The following is an 18,924-nucleotide window of genomic DNA, read 5'->3' as shown; positions in this document are numbered from 1 at the left end:
TTTATCATATCATTCCTGCTTTTACTACATGTTAGTGTTATTTTAGGTTTTATGTGTTATTTGGTATGATATGCTAGGTTATTTTTTGGGACTGCGAACGCTCAAAAATTTTTCCCATAGAACTTATTGGTAATCGCTTCTTCAATAGCGGGGAAAACCTGTATTTGGATGGGAAGGATATAGAGGGCTCTGGTCCAAAAGCACGTCAGTGGAGCTAGGCACAATAAGAGGGGCCAAAGGGCCTTTTCTGTGCTGTGGTGCTCTGTCTCTGACACGAGTAGGTTGAGGAGTACAGGGAAATGGAAGTCGGGGAGGTGCTGGGGTCCTGTAGCCCAGATGCAGGCGTTGCAGCCCACCGAAGCTATGCTAACCACTAAGGACCAATTTCCACTAATCCCGTGTTCCTCACTGTCTGGGCTGGATTCTACCACTCACCCATATACTCGCAGTGCAACACCGAGAGCTGGGAGGTGCCTGATGAGTCAATGGCCGCCTAAGGACATAACAATATCTAAACACTTACATGAACGTGACCCGAATAATACTTTCCCAGCAGCTCAGTCGACCCTGATTGGTGATGTCCCCAGAGACCCAGACACCAAAGGGGAGATGTTTTGTTCTCCTCATCTCGGAGTTAGTTCAGTTGTGTGACGAATTGGAGTTATGGCAGGCAAGTCAGAATCAGGTTTATTATCACTGGCACGTGACGTGAAATTTGTTAACTTAGCAGCAGCAGTTCAATGTAATACATAATCTAGCAGAGAAAAAATAATAAAATAAAAATAATAATAAATCAATTACAGTTTACGTATATTGAATAGATTAAAATATGTGCAAAAACCAGAAATGCTGTATATATATATTTTTTTTTTAAAGTGAGGCAGTGTCCAAGGGTCCATTTAGGAATCGGATGGCAGAGGGGAAGATTCTGTTCCTGAATCACTGAGTGTGTGCCTTCATATGGAGGTCCTCAACAATGGACATTGCCTTTCCGAGACACCGCTCCCTGAAGATATACTGGGTATGCTAGTACCCAAGATGGAGCTGACTGGATTTACAACCCTCTGCAGCTTCTTTTGGTCCTGTGGAGTCGCCTACCCCCCACCCCCACACCAGACGGTGATGCAGCCTGTCAGAATGCTCTCCATGGTACATCTGTAGAAGCTTTTGAGTGTATTTGTTGACAAGCCAATGAAGTATAGCTGCTGTCTTGCCTCCTTGTGGAACAGCAGTGCAGCTCGCTGGCTAGTATAAGTAAATGAAGATGAGCTTGGTTTCCTGGCACCTGAAATTCTAACGGTAATGATACAGGTCCCATAATTTCAGTTACTTGCACATTGTGTTTTATAGAATTGCTTTTGTATTTACTTATTGTTTTTTATGCTGCTGCATCAGATCCCGAGTAACAATTATCCTGTTCTCCTTTACACTCGTGCACTGTAGAATGACAATGAACAAACTAGACTGAGAAGCAGCTTCCATCATCAAGGGCCCCCACCATCCAGCCTACGCTGTCTCCTCACTGCTGCCATCAGGGAGGAGGTACAGGATCCTCAGGTCCCACACCACCAAGTTCAGGAGTAGTTATCACCCCTCAACCATCAGGCTGCTGAACTGGTGTGGATAACTTCACTCACATCAACTCGAAACTGATTCCACAATCTATGGACTCACTCTCACAGTCTATACAACTCATGTTCTCAATATTATTAATATTTGTTTTTATTTGCACAGTTTGTCATCTTTTGCACGAGGTTGTGTGTAGTTTTTCATTGTTTCTATTGTGTTTCATTGTACCTACTGTGAATGTACACAAGGAAATGAATCTCAGGGTAGTATATGATACTCTGATAATGAATTTACTTTCATTTAAACTTTGGTATTACTGTAGAAGTGATTACGTTGCTGTTCTGGGTCTTATTGCCTCTGAGTGACCTGGGGTGGTGTGGATAACAGTGATCTTCCAGAGCATGTTACAGCCTTTCTGTGGTATCTGATGCTTGGCCTGAGGTTGCCCCATGAATATTACACGGGATAGGTGGTGCAGGTGTGTATGTTGGTCCTGGGGTTCAATTGAAATGGTGCTTTTTGCAGAACTATTTTGGAGCTTTAGGCCTCTCAGGCATTTGCAGTGATAGGAAACTACAGTAGGAAGCTATTTAATTAATGGTAGGAAACTATTGCTTTTCCAGAGTAAACTGTTGTTATATTTGCAATGTTACAAATTCACAGTACTTCCATTTTCAAGTCCCAGATCTGGCTCACTAGATGTTGGCTCGATTCTCCAGGTTCCTGTGCTCTTTTTAAAAGACATGGGTTTCTTATCAGCACTCCTTTTAAATGTACAGGGTTCAGTGGAATGTTACTGTTTTTAATTTCAATTAAATATGGAATATTAATAACAATATCTGTCCAGAGCATGCCAGATTAACGGATTTCTGCAGAACTTTCTCTTTGCTGCTCTGATCTCCCATTCTGTGGTCAGAGGGAGACATGCCCACCAAACCCAGTGGGCTGGGATCGAGCTGAGAGCCCAGGGTGTGTCAGACCTGAGGGGGTGGACGGTGTCACAGAGCGAAGTACTGATGCTCGTCTTCTCCTTGTACAGACCGCCTTGCCATCCTTCAAGAAAGCTGACTTCTCAGTGATCCGCCAGCACGAGGACTTTGTCTGGCTGCACGATGCCCTGGTTGAGAATGAGGAATACGCTGGGATTATTGTGAGTAGCTCCCAACGGCTTCTGTCCATCACTCCATTTCCGCGACCGAATGTACATGAGGATCTGTGCGTTTGGGAGTTGAGACGCGGTTCACTACAGCTGGTGAATAGGTGCCCAACGTTATGGGGGGGGGGGTTTAATTAGAACATAAGAATAGTACAGCACGCAAACAGCCCCATGGACCACGATGTTTTGTCACGCTAATTAGGCACAGAACTGAACTAATCCCTTCTACCTTCGCAATGTCCGTATCCCTCCATTCACTGCATACTATACTCGTGACTAACAGCCTCTTAAATGCCTCTATTGTATTTGCCTCCACTGCCACTCTGGTAGTGCATTCTAGCCACACTCCTCATGCCACCCTTGTGTACTTTTACACAAAACTCTCTTTTCAACTTGCCCTCTGCTATTAGACATTTCAACCTGTGGTTTTATTTCAAGTCTCCACCACTCCAGAGAAAACAACCCAAGCTGTCCAACCTAATCCAGCCGAAATCCTAGTAAGCCTCTTCTTTACTTGTCCTCTCTCCACATTGCCGCAATGAATCAGGAAATGAAATGTTCCTGGTGCCCGGAGTGTGAGGGAACCCCACTTTGTGTTTTGGCAGAGATATGGTGCCTTTGGACTGGGTATATATTGCAGATATAGAAATGATACCAGTTTGGGATTTAATTGTGTCGTCTTCTGCAAACTCCACCACTGCTCTAGAGTTTAGTGGGTTGTGTTAATTCTTATTGAGGAGTTGGAAGTGAAGATTAAAAATAAAACGCAGGTGTTGGAAATCTAAAACAAAGACAGAAAGTTGAGGAAATACTCAACCAGTCAAGCACTTTCTGTGAGGTTGAATCCCCAGAACTTTGATCTGGGTTTCCAGTATGACATCTTTAACTCTTTTTCTCTCTTTACAGTTCTCTGCTCCTCCTTCCTTAGATGCAGCCTGACTTGAGATTTTCCAGAAAGTTAGTTTTGAGCTAAAATGGTACAAGGGTTTGATGCTAGTGAGAATGTGGGCATACGAAGAGTGACATTGGAACTATTTCTTCACTCACTGAAGGAAATCCAAGGTCCCCTCTGGAACAACTGGTGGCCAACTTCAGCTGTAAAGATTGGATGAGGCTTAAGCTGGGTGAGGGAACTGAAGGTGGGCAGAGCATCTGACCACCACTATCGAACTACCATCAGGTAGGCAGTACAGGAGCCTGGGGTCCCACACCACCAGGTTAAGTAACAGTTATCACCCTTCAGCCATCAGGCTCCTGAACCAGAGTGGATAACTTCAACACTGGACCACAATCTATGGATTCACTTTCAAGAACTCCAGTACTCGTGTTCTCATTTTCCCGAAATAAGCCATCCAGTTTTGTTCATCAGTCTCTGTGCAGTTTTTCATTGATTCTATTGTGTTTTTCTGTTCTGAAGAATATTAATCTCAAGCATTTATATGCTGGCATGCATGTACTTTAACTTTCTTTAAAGAAGAACATTGCCCTAGATTTGAGTGTCTTGGTGCACTTTGTTATGAATGTGTGCTTAATTTCCCCAACTCAAAGGGTAGGTCAGCATGTTGTGATTGGATATTGGATGGTCTGGTCCACCTGGAGCAGATTTAGGACTTCCCTTCAATCCATTTTGAAATGGGCACATGCCTTCGGTTATCCTTGAGAAAGCAAGTTTTAGTCATTGGCTAAAGACATTGGTTTAAGTAGGGGTTCCCAACCTGACCCATCAACCTTGGCTAATGGTCAGGCGGGGACCCACTGGTTAAAGGAAATGGGGGTCTGGGGAAGGACTTGTCCTCGGGTAAGTATGTGCAGAGCGAAGAGGATAATGTGAAGGGCGGTAGTTCTTGGGCCGATCGGGTATGAAACACAAAGGTGGCCTGTGCTGAGACCACAGTTCTGTTGGAGTTGACTCCTGTCCTTTCTCTGCTGACACCATGGTAGATTCCTTCGGCACCTGCCAAGCCTGACTTCGACGTTGCGAGGGAAAAGATGCAGAAGCTGGGAGAAGGGGAAGGATCCATGACGAAGGAGGAGTTCAGTAAAATGAAGCAAGAGCTCGAGGCGTAAGCTGACCAGAGGTTGCATCCACTGATTTCTTGTGGCATCAGGCAAAGTTGCTGAGAGGTTGAGGGGTTAGACTAATTCCTCGAGGAACTGGAGGAATCCTTGAGGAAACTGGAGGAAGGGTTGAAGGGTTGAGAAACTAATTCCTCGAGGGATTAGACTAATGGTTGGTGGGGGGTGCTGTGGAGGGGCTAGACTAATGCCCGGAGGAAGGGGTGTGGAGGGGTTAACTGATGCCTGGAGGGAGAGGGCTCTGGAGCAGTTAGACAAATGGCCAGGGGGGTGTATGGAGGGGTTGGACTAATGCCTGGGGGGAGGCCATGTGGAGGGATTAGACTTATGCCTGGGGTGGGGGGTAGAAGGGTTTAGTCTAATGCCCAGAGGGAGTGTTGAGGTGGGATTAGACCAGTGGTTTCCAAACATTTTCGGGTTACTGACCCCTTGGTCCCAGACCACATTACCTCTCTCCCTTTCTGGCCATTACATAATAACTATAAAGAGTTCTGATTTATGATACACAGTAAAGGAAAATAGAAACTGCAAACTCAAAGCAGTGAGTTTGCAAAAAAAATTCAAATCTAATTTTAATTGTTGTTTTAAATATTTAATTACAGTTAAAAAATCATCAATTTTCAGAGCGTGCATTAGTTATCCAACTATTCATTATTTCATTGCTTTTTCACCTTTCAATGAAATGGATGGGCTTGGTGAAGTGATATCATCTTCTCCACATCCGGCTGAATGTCGTTCAGAAGGAATCTCAGATCCCCACGTTCAGTAATTTGCATGTTGTTTCATTGCAGTGGAAACAAAGTTGGGCAATTGCACAGAAACCATGCTCCACTAATTATGATGTTGTAAAGGCAATTAAAAACATCTTGACCTTTTTCTACAGTGAAGCGTAGCATTTAGAAATATCTTTCTGCGGCCAAAAGTCTTAATGTCATTTTTTTTAACTTTAGCTTCAGCTCCTATAGTTTGTTCTTCCTGTTAATTCCTCATTACAGTGTTCAGGAATGGATTTATTACCCAATCTGGATCGAGAGAAGATCCTGAAATCTCCCTGACATGTCTTTTTGCAGCTCACCCAGATGGGCACAGTGTACTTGAAGCTGATTATCTGGTATTTCTTTCTTCCCCAACTCAGAGGCTCGAAAATTTGAAAAGGTTGCAACAGCCAGTGTTGCATTTAAATAGGGTTAACTTGGACAGAAATGTGGCGAGGACTGATTTGACTTTGATAAGATTCACATCATTTCCTTGCAATTGAAGATCGATTTCATTAAACTGATAATTCTATAAAATAAACAATGTCATGCCTAACATTCTTGAGTTGATTACTGAATGAAGCATTGGAGGCTCCAAAGAATGTTATCAGTTTCAAAGAGCGGATAAAAGAATCTCAGGCCTTTTGCAAGCCATCTGACTGTGTGTGAAACAGCAAGGGTTCAAACTGTTCCTTAGTCTCAATACAATGCTGGTTGAGAATTGAGAGCATGGGACTTGATTTTCTTTGCCGCTGTGATAACAGTATCTTAAGATTAGTGCAGTCGATCACTTAGGTAGTTTTTGCGACACGATGTCTGAATGGAATGGAAAGTAGGTTAGGTATGGCATTTTTTAAAAAGAAAGTATTAACCCCATGGTGGCGTCCTGTCATTGATGGTACTCCATCTGTTGCACAAGCGAGAAAAAATGTTGGTGAGTGGAATGTCCTTTTTTTGAAAAATTGCTCAAAAACCCAAAATACTGACACTCACTTCATCTGTTTCTAGTCCCCTTGCAAATTACAACTTTTGAACCATGTTTTCATCTTCTCTGAAGCAAGCATAGCCAAGAAGCAAAGATTTGTTGCCTGGCAAAGTGGCTCATTCAACTACAGAGCAACTCTGTTGTCTTATGTTGCACAATGTGTTTCCAAATTCTCAGACATTTCATCTATTTGTCTTTGAACAGAGTTGTTGCTGAGTGGAATTGCTTTAATTGTTTGGTCTGAACCGTACTCAGAACCTCCCTTACTGCTGGCAGAATCAGTTCTTCAATTGGGTGGGACTTCCCGGATTTAGCAATGATATGTTGTATGAAGCAGGCAAGCCACCACTGTTTTGTTGTGAAACACTGGCAAACACGTTTTCAAGTGTTTTCTGTTTCTGAAAGTTTTCACAAAGTGACAGAAGATAAGCCAAGTTCTTGTTTGCTTTATCAGAGTGAATTCTCTTCAAATGTTCAAGGAGCCTGGATGGTTTTATTGCCTCTTTTGAAAGAACTTTTCTACACAACAGGCAAATTGGCTGCTTTTGGGTGCTTGGTGCTGGTATAAACCTGTACTGCAGATACCCCACACTATAGTGCCTACACTTTTTCATTTGATCTGTTTCTGCCATTTTTGTTATGGGTAAGCAACCAATAACAAATCGCTTATTGTTGAAGTCCAACCTCATGCGCTGTGATCAATAAAAGAGAAAAGTTCTGACGTCATCATAGCTCAGGTGAAACATGACTCTCTGCCTGAAGGTATATAAGGTGGGGCAGAGATATCTCAGTTGGGCTGTGGCCCAGAGAAATCCAGTCAAGACCATTTGAAAGGGCAGATTCTGAACTATACTCCATTGATACCATACCCTAATTCATAGGGATTGTTACACTGTGTGATAAGAGTACGGGAATCGTACTAGCTACTACTGTACTGCAGTAGTGAGAAACAATAATGCACAGAAATAACAACACCATTTCTTCATTCCCCATTACTCATGATATGCTAAATACAGAACTGTCACCTTACTTTTCAACAACCTAGTGGACTTCGAGCAAAGTCCAAGAGATTAGTGAGTTAGCAAGAGATGAGGTGACTATGTGATCATTGTAATCACGGAGAATCAAGTGCTTATAATAAGTAATTCATTTCATAAATTACGCCTGTAATCCCCTCAACTGCCCCCTTGCTACTGAGTGCCCTCTCCTCCACCACCACCCTCCTTATCGCCCCTCAGAAACTCCCACCACCCCCAGGGGTTGATATCACCCACTTTGGGAACCACTGGGTTAGACTATTGCCCAGAGGGAGTTGGCAGGGTGAGATTAATGCCTAGAGAAACGATCAAGATTGTATTGGCCGAATGAATTTATTGAACACTAGACTTCAGCAGTTTCTGAACGCAATGCCAGTCTGTTTTTAAAGTAGAGTGGTTTGGTGAATTTAATATTTTGTGTTATGAATGCTTGCTTATTTCCCTGGCCTGCTGTCTGTTATGGTATTTATTGCTCCTGCAATGTGGTACGATGTCTCCTGAGATGTCTGTCTTTTGCCTCATTGATCAGGGAGTATCTGGCTGTCTTTAAGAAGACTGTCTCCAACCATGAAGTGTTCCTCCAGCGACTAGCAAGCCATCCTGTGCTGACCAACGACCATAATTTCCATGTTTTTCTGGAATACGATCAGGATGTAAGTAAGGAATTTTTCTTTCTTCAATCGTCCCGTGGCTGGAAGCTAATTGGGATCCGTCAGTCTGGTCTTCAGGAATTTAAACTGCAGAACAGAAGGGCATCCTTTAGAACAGATGAGGGATTTCCACAGCCAGAGGGTGGAACTCATTGCCACAGGTGGCGGTGGAGGTCCAGTCATAGTGTATATTTAAAGCAGAGGTTTATAGGTTCTTGATTAGTCAGGGTGTCAAAGGTTATGGAGAGAAGGCAGGATAAAGAGGTTGAGCCATGATAGAATGATGGAGCAGACTTGATGGACTGAATGGCCACATTCTGGTCGTATGTCTTGTGGTGCAGTGGATCACAGATGTGAGGTCTATAACTGCCTCATTTTGTCCTGGATCAGCATCGCAGGGAATGTGTATTAGAACTTGGAGGCGCTGTAATGATGCCACAGATTCCTGTATAGCTGGTCCAGTTGTGGATAGGCAGGCGGAGGAGGGATGAAGGGAGGGTTTACTCATCTCCCAACTCCACCCATCCCCTCTGATGTTGAATGGTTCCCCGGGATAAGATCTGTCACTTACATTTGCCTATCAGTTATTTGATGTGGTACGTTGGTCAGGCCTTGACCAACAACGTTCAACAGTTATGAAGTGTTGTATAAATAGAAGTGCAGATATGTGTTCAAGTACTGGCATGTATTTACAGTATAAACAGCTTTATAAAAAGTGTTTTTAAATGTTTACAGTGCGGTGATGAGGGTAATGGTTCGAAGGGGGTGTTGGGGGCCTAACTAGAATGGCTGATCAGATTAACTACAGGAGTAAGAGTCTTCGAAGCTGGTGTGGGGTTTTGTTTTGTTTTAATAGTCCAGCTTTAAACGGCAGTTTGAGTGGGTAATGTCCGCAATGGGTTTTCCTGCCAGCTTCTTTGTCCTAGAAGTTGTAATCGATGGTCACTTCATCAGGTACCTCCTGTGTCTAATAAAGTGGCCACTCTTGAGCGGTTACAAATCCTGCCATGTTGGTAGACTGCAGCCAATGACCCCTTTCTGCTGTCCTGACACCTCACCATCAACCCCTTTATGACCTGCACCCTATTGTCTGCTTGAACTTCACTCCATCCGTACCTGTTGCATTTTATTCTACATTCTGTAGTCGTCTCTTCACGCTGCTCCAGTGCACTGTGGAATGAATTGATTTGTAGGAACAGAATGCAAAACAAGCCCATCTCTACGTCTGTGACAATAACAAATCAATCCCAGTGCAGTCTGCCCATCGGTTCAGAATCAGGTTTACTATCACTGATCTGTCGTGGAATTTGTTGTTTTCTGACAGCAGTACAGTGCGATGCACAAAAAATATTATAAATTGCAAGAGGAAATGTATATTTAAGAATAAATTGTTTAAATAGACAGGAAGAATAGTGAGGTAGTATTCATGGGTTGGTTCATTGTCCATTCAGAAATCTGATAGGAAAGGGGAAGAAGCTGTTGAGTGTGTGTTCATGGTCTTCTGCTGCTGCAGCCCATCCACTTCAAGGTTCAATGTGTTGTGCATTCAGAGATGCTCTTCTGCACAGCACGGTTGTAATGTGTGGTTATTTGAGCTACTGTTGCCTTCCTCTCAGCTTGAACAAGTCTGGCCATTCTCTTTCATGAGCAAGATATTTTCATCCACAGAGCTGCCACTCATTGGATGTTTGTCTTTGCTTTTCACACCATGCTCTGTAAACTCTAGAGACTGAAGTGTGTGAAAATGTCTGGAGATCAGCAGCTCCTGAGATACTCAAACCACCCCATCTGGCACCAACAATCATTCCACAGTCAAAGTTACTTAGATCACATTTCTTCCCCGTTCTGATATTTGGTCTGAACAGCTGAACCTCTTCATCATGACTTCATACATTGAGTTGCTACCACATGATTGGCTGATTAGATGCTACATTAACGAGCAGCTGTCTAATAAGGTAGTCACCAAGTGTAGATCATGATAGGGTTCCAAAGCTGTATGATTGAAGGAATGTTAAGTACTTCGATTTAGAGTTGGCTGGAGGAGGGGAAGTGGGTGTGGAGGAAATTATTCTACAGTAGGGTCACCTGGGAGCTAGTTTCCATAACTTGAGGTGCAAGGCCTCAGTTCTAACTTTCCTGGTGATTGCTACATTTCTAGACCTGGTGCTGATGGGCTGTGAGCGACTGCTGAAAAATTGATGCAGTGGATGTAAAGGCAAAACTTGAGAAGTGACACGAATGTCACAAGGCAGTTTCTCGTTATATCACTAACTTAGAGTTCTTCATTCTATTCTGGTCATCAGATTGAGGAACAACGCCAAGGGCTCAGGGAAAACAGCAAATAAATTCAGAGCGATGGGAAAGGGGTTGTAGGGAAGCTGAGTTGGGGCTTATTGAGGCAGAGAAGGTTGAGAGGGGATTTGATGGGAGTAACTGAAGAGAAACTACCAGGTGATCCTTGGCAAAAGCGATGGGATGTGGGAGCAACCTTCAGCTCAGTGGCTTGTTGCAATTCTGATGGCTACAGTCGCTTTGGGTTCTTAATGGAAAAAAGGAGAGCAAATGTGGGGTAAATAGGCAGCTTTCTAGACTAGTACAGGCACGATGGGACCAATGGCCTCTTGCATGCAAGAGCAGGTACACCCCTGTTGCTCTTTGCCGTGGCAAATCATAGAATAAACTGTGGATAGGAGAGAGTTCGGCTTGAGGAAAATCCAGGTAGAGGTAAAGGTTTAGTTTCATTTGTCACATGTATGTTGAAATGTGTAGTTTGCATCAATGGCCATCACAGTTCGAGGATGTGCTGGGTGAGTGCGGCATGCTTCCAACACCAACTTAGCATCTGAACAACTTACTAGCCAGTACGATCTTAGGTTACAGACACCCAACATACAGAACTGTGTAAAAGTCTTAGACACATGTATAGCTAGGGTGCCTAAGACTTTTGCACAGTACTGTATTTGTTAATGTGGAGTGGAGAACAAGTTTATAAATCTGGGGGGAGCAAAGGGTGTTGGGAATAGTGAGGGAGGAGTGTCACAGGAGGGGTGTGAGACTGGTGACAGAGGTCCTGGGGACGGTGGGGGGAGGGGGTAAATTTGGTGCAGGTGCAGACACATCCAGCCCTGAGACACCAGACAAGGTCATTTGATTCCAAACAATTGGTTTATTGATCTTTGCATAATATCTCTCTGGTGCTTCCCACTCCCTCCCCTCTCCCTTCCACCTTCTCCTTTTCCCAACCATGACCACTTTGCCTCCTTCCACAATAGAGACCCTATCACAATCAAGTTTATCATCACTCACATACGTCATGAAATTAGTTTTTTTTGTGGTGGCAGTACGGTGTGAAACATAAGATTACTACAGTGCTGTGCAAAAGCCACAGGCACCCTAGCACCCTATCCATCTGAGACTTCTGCACTGTACTATAGGCATGAAAGCCAACAGTATCAGATTCAACAGTCCTTGCACTCGTGCGCTCATTCCTACAGATGTCAAAACTGCTCACACTCCTGCTCTACGCTTACTAACTCTTCTTTCTTGTACCTTGGGTGATTTGATGTCATTCGTCACATTACGGTGAAGGTATTGTTACCATATCGAGTGAATTTTTGTGCACACTCCAATTTATGAGGTGGGGAGGGAAACAACATGTGGCCATCTGTAAGAATGGAATGGAACCAAATAGTGGCACCTTCACCTGTTTCCCCATAAAGTGCTTGGTGCTCCCTTTGGGAAAGAGAAGTACCCTCTTTAAAAAAAAAAAAAGAGACTCGCCAATTAATCTGCCTCTCTTCTTTCCTCTTCAGCTGAGTGTCCGCAGGAAAAATACTAAGGAGATGTTTGGTGGCTTTTTAAAGAGCATGATGAAGACTGCTGATGAAGTCCTTGTCTCTGGGGCCAAGGTAACTGGACACTCTCAAAGTTCTGCAGATGTTGGAAATAAAAGTAATGCGCGCGCACCTCCACACCCCCACCTGGAGGAACTCAGCAGGTCAGGCAGCATCCACGGTCAACGTCTTGGGTCGAGACCCTTCATTGGGGCTGGAAACGAAGGGGGAAGAAGCCAGAATAGAAGGGTGCAGTTGGAGGGGAAGGAATACAAAATAGCAGGCGATAGGTGAGGGGGATGAAGTGAGAAGCTGGATTGTGATAGGTGGTGAGGGAGGAGGAATCTTAACAGGAGAGAAGAACAGACTGTGGGAGAAAGTGGAGGAGGAGAGGCACCAGAGGGAAGTTGGGCAGATGAAGAGACAGGGGTAAGAGGAAGCCAGGATGGGGAAAGGAAAAAGAGAAGGGGAGGGAGGAGAAATTACTGGAAGTTAAGAGAAATTGATATTCAGGCTGTAAGGTGGGAGGCCACCCAGATGGAATATGAGGTGTTGTTCCTGCAACCTGAGAGTGGCCTCATCGTGGACACTTCTGTTTTACAGAAGAAACATTTGTGAATTTGGGATTTAGGCAATATTTAAAGTGGTGGAAAGCAGGAATTTGTAAATGGAGAGAGTGTTGGGGGCAACGTGTCGGGCGACGTCTGGAGAGAAAGGCAGGGTCAATGTGTTAGGTCGAAGAACTGGAGTGGTTAGAAATCTAGCAAGCCTGAAGCTGCCAAGGCTGAAGGACGGAGAGAATGAAGCAAGCATCTGTGAGACGCTTTGACCGAGAGAAGGTTGTTCATCGTTCACTTAGGCCCCAGCTGAGCACCATCTTGGCTCCATTCACAAACAATTCCATTGTTGTGCAAGGTGACTGAAGTGTACTATCGTGAGGTAGTGATTAAAGTTGGGTCAAACACTGACCAGTCAAAGGGAAGCAGCTGTTCTTGAACATGGTGGTGTGGGACTTGAGGCTTCTGTACCTCTTGCCTGGTGGTAGCCGCAAGAATAAAGAGTGTGCCAGGATATGGTTTTAGGTGAATGTTATGTCTATATTAAACTAACTTGGATAAGTACATGAGGGAAGAAGGGATTTAAAAAAAAAGATTTGAAGAGATAAGCTGAAAGATTGCTTGTGTGGGGCAGAGAGGTTGGAATAGTGACCTTTCATAGCATTTAAAGTTGTGCTGTAAGTAACTTTTTATAATTCTGATCTTGTGCAGGATGTCGATGAATTTTTTGAACATGAGAAGATATTCCTTGTAGAATATGGAACCAAAATTAAAGACACTGCACTAAAAGCAGAAAAAATGACAAAAACTCACAAAAGTAAGTTCAGATTGGCCAGCTGCAATTAATGGTATTTGACCAATAGTAGTAAATAAATAGTTATATTAAATACAGTATAAGTACTTATTTTTGAGTTGACGGAAGCTGTATCTGTTTCTCTCAGATGTCTCTGATGACTACATCCACTTATCTGCCTCCTTCAACGAGCTTAGTGTGGAGGGAAAGTCTCCCTTGACCAAGTGAGTACTTCCATGCGCACACACACTGGTTGTGCTTTTTCCTTTTGGGACTAAAATATCAAAGCAAGGATGTAATGTTGAGGCTTTATCAGACCCCATTTGGAATATGGTGAGCAGTTTATCTAAGAAAGGATGTGCTGGCACTGGAGAGGGTCCAGAAGAGGTTCACGAGAATGATGCCAGGAATGAAAGGGTTAACACGATGAACATTGGATGGCTCTGGGCCTGTAGTTGGTGGAATCTAGTAGAATGAGGAGGGATCTCATTGAAACTTACTGAATATTGAAAGGCCTAGATGGAGTGTGTGTGGAGATCTTTCCTATAGTGGAGGGCACAGCCTCCGGATTCAAGGAGATCCTTTAGAACAGAGATGAGGAGAAATTTCTTTAGCCAGAAGGTGGTGAATCTGCAGAATTCATTACCTCAGGTGGCTGTGGAGGCCCTGTCATTGAATATATTTAAAACAGAAGGTGATAGGTTCTTCATTATTAAGGGTGTCAAAGGTTATGGGGAGAAGACAGGAGAATGGGGTTGAGAGGGATAATAAATCAGCCATGATGGAATGGTGAAGTAGACTTAATGGGCCAAATGGCCTAATTCTGCTACTATGCTTTATGGTCTTGTGGGATTCCCAACAGTAGAGATGGACCTCCCTGGATGTGGGTTTTGCTGGTGCTTTTAAAGATGAAAATTTGTCACAGGTACATCAAAACGGACAGTGAAACGCATCACTTCTGTCGATGTCCAACACAGTCCGCAAGTGTCACCACACCCCCAGAGTCAACATAGCATGCCAAATCTCACTCATCCTAATCGTACGTCTTTGGAACATGGGAGAAAGCCAGAGCACCAGGAGGAAACCCATGCGGTCACGGGGAGAACGTACAAATCCTTAGTGCCCATCCTGTGGCATGGTAAGCTGCAGGAGCCTGTATGACAACAGATTTGCCCCGAGGCTCCCAAGTTAGAATGTCTTGTGGGGACACACGGCCAGACGGGGAGGTGTATTGTGCAGAGATGCTGCTGTCTGCAGTCACCCCCAGGTGGTGACGTGGGCAGTCCCGTCAGATGCTTCGACAGATTACTATGGTGCGTTTTGTACAAGGGGTGCATCGAAACTGTGAGGTGCCAGGACGCAGGCCAGCTCTACCTCGCCTTAGTTTCTGTGTTTGTGCTCTCTCTGAGATTCCCAGACAACACTGGCTGCTCCTGAAGAGAAATCAAGCAGGGAGCCTGAAGCCATTGTTTAATTCAAAGCCTTTCTTTTTAATTTTCCAGTCACTACGTAAAACTTGCTGAGCTGTTCGAAAAGCTTAGGGTAAGTCTGGATTCTTTAAGTACTAAGTGAGAAAAGGACAGATAGAAATTGTTTCATTGCTAACGTTAAAACATTGAAACGTACCCTGAAATGCATCATTTGTGTCAAATCAAGGATTGTGCCGGGCTCCCCACAAGTGTTCCATGCTGCTGGCAAAGTGTAGCCACAACTTACTAATGGTAAACGTACCTCTTTGGGATGTGGGAGGGAAGCAGAGCACTGAGAGGAAACGCATGCAGTCGCAAGGGAGAACGTACAAACTCCTTACAGGCAGCAGCAGGAATTGAACCCTGGTCTTACAGCCAGCACTGTATTAATGTTACACTAACTGCTACGCTATTGCGCCATCCCCAGTGTAAAGATCGGAGCACCTCAGTGTATTAGTGATGTCCTGGATCATGGGAACAGGAGCCATGTGTCTCTGGGTCCTTCCCACAGTTCAGAGTACTCGTGGCAAATGTATGCCAGCTGCAACTGTTCTGAATACAGATCTATCGATCATTACTCTCTTGAATCAATTCAAAGTAAAGCTATTAACAAAGTACATATATGCCACCATATACTACTTTGAGATTTGTTTTCTTGCAGGAATTTACAGGAAAATAAAGAAATAGTTTTATGGAAAAACTATAAATGGCAAATACTGACAAATATCCAATGTGCAAAAAAGGATGAACCATTTCAGTAAGAAATTTTAAAAAATAGTACTAAGAACATGAGTCGAGTCCTTGACAGTGAGTCTGTAGGTTGTGGAATCAGTTCAGTGTTGGGGTGAGTGAAGCTATCCACACTGGTTCAGGACCCTGATGGTTGAAGGGTAGCAACTGTTCCTGAACCTGTGCCTCCTCCCCAATGGCAGAAATGAGAAGAGAGCATGGCCTTGGATGGTTGGTGTCCTTGATGATAGGTGGTGCTTTCTTGTGGTAGAGCTCCATGAAAATGTGCTCAACGATGGGGAGGGCTTTGCCAGCAATGGACTGGGCCGTATCCACCATATAGACACTTCATTGCTGGGCATCGGCGTTTCCATACCGGGCTGTGATGCATCCAGTTAGGTTATTCTGTGACTGTCAGAGTATTGGATGACGTGCCAAATCTGTGCAAATTCTAAGAAAGTGCTGTTGTGCTGGCGCTTGCGTGCTGGTAATTCTGCTTGCCAATCACTTGTGTATCACTTTGCACCCAGAATAGGTATCGCAGTCCCCAGTTAGAGACTGCTGACTCTGCTATGATCTTCCTTTATCAATGGAGCAACTCCTTCCAACTGGACCACTTAACATTAATTTGAAATACATTGGCTCAAGTTCACCAAGTTGAGGCAAAAATTAGACTTGTATTTAACTTGCATTTACATATCTGAAGCTTTGGGGAATGTGCTGTCAGTACGGGGACGGGAGGGGAGGGGAGGGGAGGCAATCCTTTGCTTCAGCAGCTTTAGATTCTGGTTTTCCACAGGTCAATTTAGTGGGATAGTTTTCTAATGGTTTAAGGGTGACTATTAACCTGGTTAGCTTACATCTACGTTGGGTAGCCACGGTAACAGGGTATGCAGTAATGGGTAGTTCTGATCTTTATCTGAAATTGGGAGGAGAAAAATGAATCTGCAGCAACTTTATGCTGCTGTAAGTTTACAGAAACAAAAATGGCAGGAGGCATTTTAAGCTTCAGTGAAACCATAGCAACTAACTTTATTGTCAACCAAATGTAGAACATAAAGTTTGTAGAAACCTTCACGTCCGACACTGGCTCTTAAAGTGAACCCCAGCTCAATGTTGGTGGTTGTGAATTACATGAGTTTCCACCAGTTACGTTACCCTGCACAATCTCCCCTGGAATTATGAGTCAGTAGCTTGATCAGATTGCCATGCCAGCATGGCAGCCCCTATGTGTAGGCCTCAATGGCTGGCTGTGAAAGATAATATTTTCCCTTGGATATGTTGTATATTAGTTGTGAATTTTGATATGTAGGTCAGGTGTTGTTGCTGCCATGCAGACCAAGGCTGTGATATTTTGACCATCACATGTACGAGGAGTTTGTGGTCAATGAACGCTGTGAAATGGCGACCCTCTCCAAGAAATTAAAATGGCAGGCAGCCAGATAGAGATCGAGCAGCTCGCAGTCGAAAGTGCTGTACTTCCTTTTGTGGGGACAGAACTGCCGGCTGAAGACAGCGAGTGGCTGCCTCACGCCTCCGACCAACTGTTCACACACAATACTCACAGCACAGTCTGAGGCTCCAGTAGTGATGGCTGTAAGTGCATTAGGGAGCAGATGCACCATAGAGTTGCATTGGATAGAACTCGTTTGGTGTCCTCAGTTGCTCTAGTCATGTCCACTGACCAGTCAGACACTTCATTAGGGGAATTGCCTTTAAGCACACTATAAGGGTGCAGAGAAGATTTACAAGGACGTTGCCTGGATTGGGGAGCATGCCTTATGAGAATAGGTTGAGTGAACTCGGCCTTTTCTCCTTGGAGCGACGGAGGATGAGAGGTGACCTGACAGAGGTGTACAAGATAATGAGAGGCATTGATTGTGTGGATAGTCAGAGGCTTTTTCCCAGGGCTGAATTGGCTAGCATGAGAGGACTCAGGTTTAAGTTGCTTGGAAGTAGGTACAGAGGAGATGTCAGGGGTTTTAACGTAGAGAGTGGTGAGTGCGTGGTATGGGCTGCCGGTGGTGGAGGCGGAAATGATAGAGTCTTTTAAGAGACTCCTGGATAGGTACATGGAGCTTAGAAAAATAGAGGGCTATGGGTAAGCCTAGGTAGTTCTAAGGTAGGGACATGTTCGGCACAGGTTTGTGGGTCGAAGGGCCTGTATCATGCTGTAGGTTTTCTATGTTACGGGAGGAGCATAAGTTCAGCAGTTTGTGGAATGAAATGGTGATAGAAATTCACCGTACCTTAAAAACTCCTGTAGTTAGTAGTGAGGGCTGGTGGGAAATCCATAATAGTGGAGACTTTTGATGGGAGGTGTTTGCACCTTCTGCAGAGAGGCGATGGGTGAGAAAGTCATTGGTTGCCAACCCAAACTGGCATTTAGCAGGGTCACTAATCAACCAGTGGTGGCTTAAGTGCTCAAAGTGAGCAGAGGTGAGATGCATGTTGGGATTTGGATGCACTAGCAACAAGTATGTCATCCAGGTAAACAAAGCAAAATCCAAGTCTTTTAACGCAGAGTCCATCAGCCGTCGGAAGGTCTGTGCTGCATTTTTCAGCCCAAACTGCACGTTCAGAAACTTAGGCCAAAAGATGGAAGAAAAACAAGAAGAGGAAGAAACTGCTGGAAACGGTGGAACCTCTTGTTTAATTTCTGTTTTGGGAATGTCCCCTCTGAGCACACGGCCCCTAACTAAGTCAACTTTAGAAAAAAAAATAACTTTCTGGCTAAACGTGCTGAAAAGTCTTGGATGTGTGGGACAGGATAACATTTGGGGATGGTGACCTCGTTAAGGCATCTGCAGTCACCACATGGGAGGTGACCATCTTCGAGCTTAGGATCATGTGGGGGGGGAGGGGTAAAGCCCAAGGACTATTTGACCTGCGTACAACGCCGAGCCTTTCTACGTTGGCAAACTCTGCCTTTGTGGTTGCCAGCTTTCCTGGGTCCAGTCTATGCACACAAGCCTGGACTGGTGGGCCAATTGTGGCTCCACCCCATGTTTTGTGACTAGTGGAGAATGTGGGCTTGGTGATATTTGGCAATTTGCCCAGCAGTCGAGTAAACTTCCTTATGGTGACGTGTGCGCTTGACAGTCGTTGTGGGGAGCAGGGTAACGACCCAGAGTCCTTGTCATCCCCAAGCTGCCAGTTGTTAACTCGTCCTTGGGCACACAAGAAATCTGCACCAAGCAGAGGTTTAGCCACTTTAGCCAGGATGAAATCTCATGTGTAACGTCGTCCTCTGACACAGAGTGACATAAGCCAGGATCCTGCTACAGTCGGCAGCCACCATAGAAGTTTATTACT

The 18,924-nt window shown here is 44.5% G+C and overlaps 1 protein-coding gene across 1 annotated transcript in view; it reads left to right on the top strand.

Moving 5' to 3' along the window:
• snx5 (sorting nexin 5) overlaps window positions 1–18,924 on the top strand; it is a 67,936-nt gene that overhangs the window by 36,237 nt on the left and 12,775 nt on the right. Inside the window, exons 3-9 of the mRNA XM_073051548.1 lie at window positions 2,609–2,719; window positions 4,667–4,788; window positions 8,108–8,231; window positions 12,041–12,136; window positions 13,330–13,435; window positions 13,560–13,635; window positions 14,914–14,953. Of these exons, the coding sequence (XP_072907649.1) occupies window positions 2,609–2,719; window positions 4,667–4,788; window positions 8,108–8,231; window positions 12,041–12,136; window positions 13,330–13,435; window positions 13,560–13,635; window positions 14,914–14,953 (675 nt within the window). The remainder of the gene's footprint in view (window positions 1–2,608; window positions 2,720–4,666; window positions 4,789–8,107; window positions 8,232–12,040; window positions 12,137–13,329; window positions 13,436–13,559; window positions 13,636–14,913; window positions 14,954–18,924) is intronic.

Source organism: Hemitrygon akajei, chromosome 7 (genome assembly GCF_048418815.1).
Source record: "Hemitrygon akajei chromosome 7, sHemAka1.3, whole genome shotgun sequence".
Lineage (NCBI taxonomy): Eukaryota > Metazoa > Chordata > Chondrichthyes > Myliobatiformes > Dasyatidae > Hemitrygon > Hemitrygon akajei.
Note: the sequence above shows the minus strand (reverse complement) of the source record. Positions and strands in the feature narration are given on the sequence as shown.